This window comes from Protobothrops mucrosquamatus, unplaced genomic scaffold (assembly GCF_001527695.2).
Source record: "Protobothrops mucrosquamatus isolate PMUCROS unplaced genomic scaffold, P.Mucros_1.0 scaffold515, whole genome shotgun sequence".
Classification (NCBI taxonomy): domain Eukaryota; kingdom Metazoa; phylum Chordata; class Lepidosauria; order Squamata; family Viperidae; genus Protobothrops; species Protobothrops mucrosquamatus.
In genome coordinates, this window is record NW_015386828.1 from 943,097 (window position 1) to 954,293 (window position 11,197).

General features: G+C 37.8%; 1 protein-coding gene across 3 annotated transcripts in view; it reads right to left on the minus strand.

The window, feature by feature from the left end:
• MYT1L (myelin transcription factor 1 like) overlaps window positions 1-10,794 on the minus strand; it is a 112,844-nt gene extending 102,050 nt beyond the window's left edge. For all 3 annotated transcript variants that reach the window (XM_015816872.1, XM_015816870.1, XM_029284313.1), the window contains exons 1-3: window positions 10,740-10,794; window positions 10,521-10,554; window positions 10,158-10,220 (exon numbers count right to left, since the gene is read on the minus strand). In XM_015816872.1, the coding sequence (XP_015672358.1) occupies window positions 10,158-10,220; window positions 10,521-10,554; window positions 10,740-10,794 (152 nt within the window). The remainder of the gene's footprint in view (window positions 1-10,157; window positions 10,221-10,520; window positions 10,555-10,739) is intronic.
• Between the last annotated feature and the right edge of the window lie 403 nt (window positions 10,795-11,197).

The window sequence follows — 11,197 nt, forward strand, 5'->3', positions numbered from 1 at the left end:
ACGCAACATATAATTGTCCATGTGAGAAGCAATCCGTGTCTAGATCTAAACCGCACAATTCTAAAGATTGGCCCTGAGCTTTGTTGATTGCAAACGCCAATCAAATTGGGAATTGCAATCTCTTAAATTGAAATGGCATATCCGTTGGAATCCAACAGATGGCGCTGTTTTTCAAAAAAAGCATGTTTTTACCTATCACAGGTGTGACATCTATATAATAGTAGGTATATAAAAACACGCGCGTATTCAAATGCAACGTTGTGTCAAAATTTCAAAGCAATTGGTGAAGAATTTTCGGAGATTTAAGATTTTGAACAAACGAACATTTACATCTTTATTTATATAGATTGTATTATGCAAACACACACTATCTTACAACACTCCTTTGAGAGCCTGGGAAATATTTATAGTGGATGAATGGTTAAGAGAGAAAGCACCAGCATTTTCTACTTATGCTACATTCAGTATAAACATATGCATAATGACACAGCTTCAATTTTGCAAAGATTTTTCCTTCTTTCCTTCTACGGCTATTGCTGAACACTTACAAACATCTCCGGTTACTTACAGAAAGTTAAAACAAGTGATAACTATTAAAGCAATAATAAAAATGATATTATGTACCAGAATAATCTTGTTATCTTCTCTATACCTCCTGTCTCCAAAGTGGAAGCAAAAGTACAATGATCCAAGTATGGTGGCCTGGGTTATTTAAAGGAATGCTAATATGAAAAAAAATGTGAATGTTGTAAACGCTCTTGTAAAAAAACAGGGTAGTTCTTTTATTCTGTGATTGAGCCAATGACAGATTTCTGATACAAAGTATATGTTGCATATCTCAATTAGAAAAATAAATGTTCAAAACAGACATTTCCACACTCAAACCTGGTCTACAACTCCTACCCTTGTATGAAGTTTCTAACAAAATGTAATGTGATGGCAACAGAAACACTAGGAGAGAAACCTGTGTTTGTCAACTGCTAAATGAAAAGAAGATGAGTTATCATCATGGAAATGTCATGAGCCTGCCAATGCCAGAAACTTTAGATCAGATCCTGCATCCCACACCTGCTTCTTCTTTCACTTTTGCTACGGAACAGATGGACCATCCAGCATTTTCTAAAACTATCTATTAATGTTTAATTTCAACAGATTCTTTGGTTGATCTTCGTAATGAATTTTGTACACATAAGGAAAACATTCTTAACATCCTGATGATACCTGTGATATTCAGGGCTGCTCATAGCGAAGGTCAAAAAAGTCAGGATGGCAGTTGCAGCTGTGCAATCAAAGTCTACCCATTTTGATGTGTGTTGTGGTGTATGACACATGCACCAAAGGGCAGGACTTCAATTGCACAGTTGCAGCCACCATCTTGATACCCCTTTGGACACCTCCGGTAGAAATTGTGGTTTCAAATGTGTCATAGGCATAAGATTTCCATTCCTTTAGTTTACAAAAAATAATGAAGTAACTTTTAGAAAGTCTTTGATGTGACCGGGCTACATATTATGCTAAGACACAATGTTGCTTGACTTTGGTTATGGTTTATTCTATGAGCCTAACACTGGTAGTTTAGAAACTGTTGTTAGGAAACAGCTGCGATCACACATTGCTCCTAGAAGCATGAAGCCAAAAACACCAGCCTGAAGATGACGATTGGGACTTTGTCGAAACGTCGCCAAGACACTTCCAATTTTACGCAGGAGAAAACCCGAATAACCAAAGACCTACATATACATACATACATACATACATACATACATACATATATATATATATCCATAAAGGGTATGGCTAGCTGATGAGAACAAAATGAGCTTGAAATGGCCATCCTAGTTTCCCATTTAACTCTTTAACTCTTTGTCAACAAAAAAAGAAATTTGAATATATATATATATATATATATATATATATATATATATATATATATATATATATATATATATATATATATATATATATATATATATATATATTGTCAGAAAAAAGAAATTTGGATATAAAAAATATTTCGCAGTTGCGACTTGAGCCTGCTCTTCGAACCTGGGCTGTCTGCATGTTAGGCAGATGTATTAACCTCTAGGCCACAGGCTCTTTCTCACTTTGTCAGCTATGAGACAGGGGAGAAGAATTATCTTGAGTTTGGTGCACCCTGTCAGCCCAAATATGGGAGAAATATGGGAGACTGCTAAGCCTGTGGATGGCTCTAGTTTGAGCTAATACAGGCAAAAGATTCCTTTCTCCCATATTTGGGCCAACAGGGTGCACCAAACTCTCTCTCTCTCTCTCTCTCTCTCTCTCTCTATATATATATATATATATATATATATATATATATATATATATATATATATATATATATATATATATATATAATTTATTTATTATTTAAATTTATATACCGCCCTATCTCCCTTACGGGACTCAGGGCGGCGAACAGGCAATAATAAAAATCACAATAAATATTGAATAAAAAGCCTGCTCTAAAATACCCCATATAAAACCCCTAGCAAATCCCAATCAAAACTACGCCAGGCCGGCCGCATGGAATAGATGGGTTTTCAAGGCTCGGCGGAAGAGGCGCAGGTCTGTAATTGTACGTAGGTCGGGGGGTAGGTCATTTCAGAGGGCAGGAGCTGCCACAGAGAAGGCTCTCTCCCTGGGGGTCGCCAGCTGGCATTGACTGGCCGACGGCACCCTAAGGAGGCCCTCTCTGTGGGAGCGGACTGGTCGAAGGGAGACATTTGGTATACACACACACACACACACACACACACAGAGTGCTTTTTTTCTAAAAAAAAAAAAAAAAGGTGCCGGAACTCACACATGTCATACAACAGCCTTGCCTACCCTAAAAGGTTCCATCCAAAAAAGGTGCCAGAACTCCATTCTGGGCGTTCTATGAGAAAAAAAGCCCTGTATATATATATATATAAATGCTAATTGATAATTCCTATTTTAACTCCAGGAGTTATATACCAATATTTTCATGCACTATTATGTAAGCGATGTCATCTTGAACATACACATACACACATTTCATCCCAGGATTTCCAGGAGCTTTCAGAATAGTTCAAGAGAGTACATCAAGGCTCTTACCCTTTTAGCTCAACTGGAAGACCGCACAACCAAATCTTTCTTTAAAATTAATATTAAAATATGTATATCCTGCCTTCTGATTTATAATATCATTGACAAATAGTAAAAAAAAAATAGGCAAATCATAAACTTTATGGATGGAGCGATGGCATGCACAATGATGTCTCATAAAAGAATAAGGCGGGAGATGGGAGTTATTTATCTGTGTGGACTCCAGAACATACAGATCGACTGCCTGCGTGCCCAGAATTTTTCATAAATATCCCACCGTGCATTACGTTATACAGCCACCATACATTAATTAGAGCATCCGACAGACACTGCAATGTGTTACACTCACCCAAGTGAATCTTCATTTTTCACATGCAGGGCCTTACTAATTAAAATCAGCTTTGCAATTAAATGTGGAAAATTGTGTTAAACTTTCAAGCATGGTTTTAAGGAGGTGGGATGGAGAGGGGGGCAAAATCAAGAGGAAGGAAATCATTTTTAGGGGGGGGGGAACCATTTCTTTATTTTCATGCAAATGAAACCCTCCCCTCAGACCCCACCATCAAAAGAAGAACTGGTGAAAGGGAAGGTATGAGGATTTTTTTCCCTCCCCCGTTGCTTTCTTCCCCACCCCTGTATTATACATGCTTCTCTCTGTTGCAGAGGCAATATTTCCGCTATCTTCCTGCCAGTCCTTGGCCCAGTTCCAATGCTTTTAGTGAATGCTATCTGTCAAGGCATGAATAATACAGCCTCTAGGCTGTCGGCAGAATCCAAATGAGGCATACATCAGGAAGCAAGCACTCGACTTTAGCTCCAGAACATGCTCCTGTGAAGACAGGCAATTATTCACCCACGGCTGCAGTCATGGCAATCAAACCAGTGGGTGAAAAGGTATAAGAAGCACAGGGGGAGGGGAGAGGGGAAGAGAAATGGGCACAACAGCACAGAGAATTCGGCAATTCTCACATAAGAAAGGATTTTCTCATCAGAGAGATACATTCAGCTCACAGTTAAGAGGATGCTCGGGCAAACATAGCTATTCTAGTTTACTTCATTCTTTATTCAGAGAGTTAAACCTAAATGGAGCAGTATTTACTTTAAAAAAATCAGTTTCCAGGATTTATTCTCCCACTTTTCTACCTTCTTTTTTAAAAGCTTAAATAGAAGGAAAGAGAGATGGATTAGATAGAACATTTGATTTTTAACTAGATAGTAAGATGATTCTGTTGATTAAAAAGGGAAAAGATGTCCTGGGGGAAAGGACTGAAAAAAGATTTCCAAAGGGGCAAAGAAAAGGAATGGCTGGTTTGCCACGATTCTCTCTCTCTCTCTCAATAAATAAATAAATCAGAAATAATTTCATAGCCTGTTTTTAAAAAAATCATTTTAAAAGATGATTCGGGGCAGCAAAAAAGTATTCCACAAGCACTATACTTTGATGCCCTGCGCACATGACTTCCTCAATGTACTGTAGTTCAAATTACAGTGAATGTATATTTACACATGGGAGAAGAGACACCTCACCACCACCATCACTGGTGATTTCAGTTGAGAATTAGTTCAGAGCCTCCCCTAAAACAAAAAATATGAGATGGGATAAAATTATTTAAATGAACCTGAAATCATTTAAGGCTTAAGTTCCTTAATAACTCCAGTATAATTTTGCCTATTTTGTGCAATCAGCTAAAGGAGGCCCAGTGTGTGTTCCAGCACTAGGAGAAGTTTGGCTAATGGCAGCAAACAGCACAACCTTCCTAAGCATAGTTTAGGTAGCCTGGGGCAGTAGATAATGTTTTGGGAGAGTTGCCCTTTCTTTGAGTTATAATCCCAAGACAGAGATATCATTAGACCTGGAAAAAACACACAGAGAAAGACATCCCCCCCCTTCCCATCTTCTCAAAATCTCTCTACTACTGCTATCAACCCTAAGAGTCTTCCTCAGAAATTTATAGCTTCATTGGAATGGCCTGGCCACCCAAATTTTACTCCATGTAGTGGAATAAATCACCACTGGCCTTTCCTTATCCCCAGGCAAGGATCTATGGAGCTTTATCTCTAGTCTCTAAACGGCAATCACAAAAACCAGGAATGCAAAATCAAGGAAGACAATGTTTCATTCCATCAGGACTGTCCTACTTGCTATCTTTAATCTTGTCTTTATTGGTTTTATTTTAATTTGTTTTGATTTGAGTCATTGAGACTCAGATGGCATACAAGTTTAATAAATAATCATAATAATTTCATCAGCCACTGCTTCTACCATTAGGGCAAAGCTGGTTTCTACCAAGGGCTGATTCAGTGGAAATGTTCCTTAGTGGCTTTGTTGTAAGTTCCTTGGCAGCAAGTAGGAAAGAGCACTAATACCGGTAGTAGCAGCAATAGCTTTAACTTTTTAATTGAAGTGTTGGCACATTTCACAAACTTTCTCCTTGAGTGCATTGACTTTAAAAGAAGCTTCATATAGGTAAGCTGGCATAGACTTGCCTGTATAATCACCTTATTCTTTGGAAGGAGATTTGCTTCAGTACCTCCCAAAGATACTGCCAAGGAAGCAGGAGGAAGTCTCTTATACCGAGATAATATCTAATCAGGATGACTTTTTGGCTAGACATGTCCTTTTTTATTTATTTATAAATAAAACTTTATTTATAAAATTTATAGTCCACCCATCTTACTTCAAGTTTTGTCTTAGTAATTATGGCTTATGGTTATTTGTCATTGGACATTGTATTTGGTGATTTAAACTATCATCTAATATGCTCAGTGAAAATTTACATTTTGGTACATTTGTCTGCAATCTTCCTAATTAATTTTCACTTGATTATCCTGGGTTCCAGGGAAAATAGTTTCAATTTCCTCAGGTTTATCCAACCTGGGAGTTTTATTTCGCTGTGAAGTCAAAGCAGACATTCTTCCTTGGAATGTCAAGGAAGTATCAATTTAGGTTAAAGTTCCTTCCTCTCTCTTCCTTTGCTTTTACCAACAAGACAGAGAAGATTCAGATCAACTGAATTGTTTAAAGGTTTTCCTGTTCCCCGATACTTCTCTACTTACAGCAGAGTAAGAATATCAGAAAATGAAGGGAGTTATTTCATTTAATAGATGTACATGGCTACCCATCTCACCTTAGTGAGAAGGGAGCTTGAAGAACATATAAAAGTAGATTTAAAAACATAGAAATCCCAAGAATAATAAGAGGAAGCACTAATTTAGGACATGAAAAATGGGTATTAAAATTACTGACATAATTTCATTTCATTTTATACGTATTGCTTTTGATTTTCTACAAATGTAAAGTAATATTGAGAACAAAGAGGTATTTGCAATGTATTGATTAAAAAATAAAACATTATTTAAAACAAACATTACATTAAAATTGTAACTTGAGAACTTTTTGTAGTCATATTAATGAGAAATGAAAGAATACGCTTAATTTTAAAAATTCTTCAAAAATTCACATGGTAATGTAATTCAACCAATAGCTTGATTTTGTCAGAAGTTAATATTTAATTGTATAAATCAATCATCTTTATAGTGTTTGTGAGCTGACAAAAATATAATCAGCAAAAAACAGAATTAAGTAAATTTATGTCTCTTCTAACTTAATGAATTGCTTTGTTTTGTACTACTGTGCCTACCTATAAAATGGAAAAAAAAATCCTTTCAAATTGTGTTTGGAAAGGCATTCTTCGAGGTGGGGTATAATTTTTCTTAAAAAGTGAATAAATTATACGGTATAATTTAAAAATTATAGGGTTTTAAAAAAAAAAACCAGGCTACTGAAAAAAATAAAGACTTGGATCCTAAATTGTTATACCAGTGATGGCGAACCTTTTAAAGACCGAGTGCCCAAACTGCAACCCAAAACCCACTTATTTATCTCTGGGTGCCAGGTGGGCATGGCCCACTGGATGAGTGTGGCTATGGTGGTCATGGCAGACTGGATGAATGTGGCCAAGGTGGGTGTGGTCACCTCGATGTTGCTCGTGGGGAGGGATGCCTGTGGGAGACAGGCAGGGTTGGGGGAGATCCAGGTGGTCTCTGGCAGGTGGGGCGGTGGGCAGGAGGTTCGTCCTGTGGGGTGAGGCGAGGTGAGGCAGGGTGGAGGTGCCATTGTCGCAGGGCAAGGTGATGCAGGGGCCAGGGCGGCTACTGCCTGACACCATTGGCCCCTGCATACAGAGGCCAGCGAGCGCATGGGGGCTGACATTGTCCATCAGCAGCCACAGCCTGCCGGCCCCTTGACCAGCACACTCTGGGGCTCCGCAGCCCACCTCCAGCAGTTCAGAGAAGCTGCCTCTGAGCTGGATGGCCAGCCAACCGACAGCTGAGGAGGCGATGCAGTGGGTCATGCCCGGGAAAAGGATACCATGCGAGCCAGGAGGGACAGGACGGGGGGGAGGAAAACCAGCCATACTGGGATGCATCCGGCCACATGGGACCTCAGCAAGTTAGCGGGCGGCTGGTTGAAGAGGGATGGTTGCCATCTCTGGGGCATGGCACGCATGCCCACAGAGAGGGCTCTGAGTGCCGCCTCTGGCACACGTGCCATAGGTTCACCACCACTGCGTTATACTGTTCACAAATATTATGTATTATTTAGGAGATGCATCTTTATTTCAGCATTACCCTTAAGATCATCAAATCCCAGAAACAGACATCAAGGCTACATTAGCATGGAGACAGAAAACAGAAAAAAAACAAGAGTTAAAGAAGATGGACTCTGTGCAAAAAAAGTTGTATCTTCTAAGCCTGTAGGTCTGAGGTAAAATTATTCCATTTTTTCCACAAACATTTTGACAATGTCTAAAAAGACATTCCTTTCATTCCATAATTCTGATTGTGTGAAATCATTTATACCATAAAGGATTTATATCACTTGCCCTCAGTGATATCAAATTGGATTGGCCTAGAACTATTGTATCATAGTTGGACTGCATGGTTATCATGTCTGAACAGAACTGAGTTATATGCATAAGAAGCATGGAATCGGGGCACTGCTGCTCTTTCCAATTTCCTTGCAAGCACTGACTCTAAATCTCATGCTGAGCAACAATATCTTCAGATCTTTTTCTTGCATTCACTTGAAAATGAATTAAAAACTGTCATGCAACTAAGAACATAGTTTGCCTGTCTGCAGAATTTGTTCAGATTTTTGGTTGTTGTGTCTTTCTAGGCATTGATTCATATTATCAAATAAAAAATAAATATCAGTTTATTTTATTCAATTTATTCTTGGTGCTCCAAGGAGCAAATGTATTTATCTGCATATAACTTATCACTCTGCTCCCATTATATGTCTAAACTAGGGTACTCATCTTAGGACTGGATTGTGTGCCATGGTAGTTACTTCGAAACAATTTGTGGTTAAGAATGTAGAGTTAGCAAAGTTTGTATTGATTTCTTTATTCATTCGATCTTTCCATCCCAATTCCCTAAATCCTGTTCAAGTTGGAGATTTTGAATTCTAGCATTCGTGTAGTTTATTACAAGATTGGGGTTTTATTGATTCCTTTAACACAATATGCATATACGTATTAGAAACTGATGAACATCTGGGGTGCTACACATACATATTAAAGGGCATGACAAAAACAATTTTCATCCTCCAATCAGTGTATTCTCTTCAATGCTTTTTTTTTTTTGCAATAAATATGGCCATTGTTGATGTAAAAGCAAGGATGAAACTGAGAGACATAGCATATTATATATACAAATTAGGTATGCATGACTACTCTGTTCCTTGTTTAGACACCAAAATCAAACCAATGGAAAATGCATAGCAGAATTTCCTAGGCATTCCACCTGCAATGACAAATAGCACGCGCCATGACTTGATAATGGAGACATTCTATTCCCTAAATTTAGTTTTAATTGCTCTAACTGCAAGACTTTGAAATATAGCTCAAAAGAAATTGTATCAAGACCTGATGCACTGAGGAGTTAATAATATCCATGAATCTAAATAAAATGGTTGGAAAACACTTAGGGAATACGGGCTACTTTGTTTATGATCCAACCCTGTGTTAAAAGTGTTTTTACCCATTAATATCCATAAATCTATATGCATTCAATTTCATACTCAGTAGAGCTGCCACTTGTTGTCTTTATAATTTGTGTCTTTTAAAAGATTTGAAGGCAGCTTTCAATATTATAGGATTAGGGTTTGGCGCTTCTGTGATAAGCATTTGGAGTTTGAATTAGGCATATATTAAAACTGTTCCTCTGAAATCATCTACACTCTTTCACTTAAAATACAGAAATAAATATTTTGCTCTGCAAACATATAAATAATATAATCATCTATATAAAACATGGTAAAATTATGACATGAATAACAGTCACAAATTTGTAATTCACAATTATATTAGACTATATTTCTTAGTACTAATTCTGATCAAATCTATGTGGCATTCAGTGGTGGTCCCTAGATATTTTCCTTTCAATGTAACCGTATCCCTGAACTTTTTGTGCTGAAAAGCCTGTGTTTTTATTTCACTTAGGAACCAGATTAAATGACAGTAGTCATGCCAACTGGAAAAAAAATGTCCCTAGTCATATTTTAATTTGCTGTATAAGTTTGTTAGAACTGCATAGCTCGCCTAACGGTAGAGGAGAAGTAGGAATGCCTTCAAAGAAATGATATTTTATGGTGCTGATATCCAGGGACTGCCAATATGATTAATATGTCTATTTAGAAATAAATTTGATCAAAAAGTTAGAAAAGGACAATTGCTTTTCCTTTTTTGATCATATAGTAAGATCTCAATTTCTGGGAGAGAAAGTAAATGATTAGAACGTTAGAATAAAATGAGACTGCAATTAAGTGAAAAGTGGGGGGGGGGAGAATGCAAGTGCAAAAGAATTTCTTGACTATGCTATCAGTTTCTAGCCATTACAACTAGGTCATTAAGGCAGTCAAGTCAGGTAACTTGCTTATTAGATGCCTTCAGTTTAATCCATCATTAGCACACAGTCTCTCTCTCTCTCTCTCTCTCTCTCTCTCTCTCTCTCTCTCACACACACACACACACACACACACACACACACACGCACATTACCTTCTGTGTCTTGCATATTTGCCACTAACATGACCACTGCCATCACAGCCAGGAGTAGGGCAGCTATAAAAAAAATGAATTAATTATAAAGGTTTCTACATGCTGCATAGAAATTGTATTAAATGCAGGCAATAGGTGTTACAGAGATGGAGGGCAACAAAGAGAGAGAAAGAAAAATCAAATAACTGAAGGAAAAAGGGAGGAGGGAGGGCTTTTTATTAGCAAATCCCAGGGGAATTAATTTCATCAGTGCAGCAGGGCATGAGCAAGCCACCAATGAACTTGAAAGTGCATTATACCCATTAAAAGACATGAATTTTCTAAATTGCTAATGGGGATACATTTTACACTCAGCACACTAACCTGAACAGCTCTTGTATGGCTGGTTCCACGGGAACTGCAGAGAGATGGAAAATATATAAAAATTTATCATCTATTACAAGTACTCCCCCTTCTGCTGAAAATTGCCCAAAAAGGCTGTAAAAAAGCAAGGGTCACCATGCATCATGCAAAGAGATTCTGGAGGATGAAGGTCACCCTGAGCAGGGGGCCTTGAGTGATTTACTGAAGCAAGAGACGTACCTCGAACACCTTTGGACCGTGTGCGATGGCGCTTCTCGTCTGCCTCCACCTCCATCTGGGAATAGATTAGCAGGCAGTCAGTGCTCTTATCCTTCATGCACAGACTATCAATGCACAGACAGATACGGGCTCTGTATTTATTGACAATATTTTAATTTCATTTTATCCTGCAAGTAAACAGCCTGCACTGAAGGGGATTTTTTTTTAAAAAAGGCTCTCAATATTTGTTTGAGAACAAAAACCCACCGGATAATTTCTTATATTAACTGTGTGTGCTGCCTTTCACAACTCTTTTATGCTTTTTTGTTGTTTGTTTTTTTAAAAAAAACTTTCTTTAATGGCAACCCAATATCGGCAGAATACAACTGATTTTTTTGCAACATGTAACTGAGGTTGGTTCTCTGCCGTATTGTACTGGAAGACTTTCAAACAAGATTTTTTTTTTTAATGTTTATTTC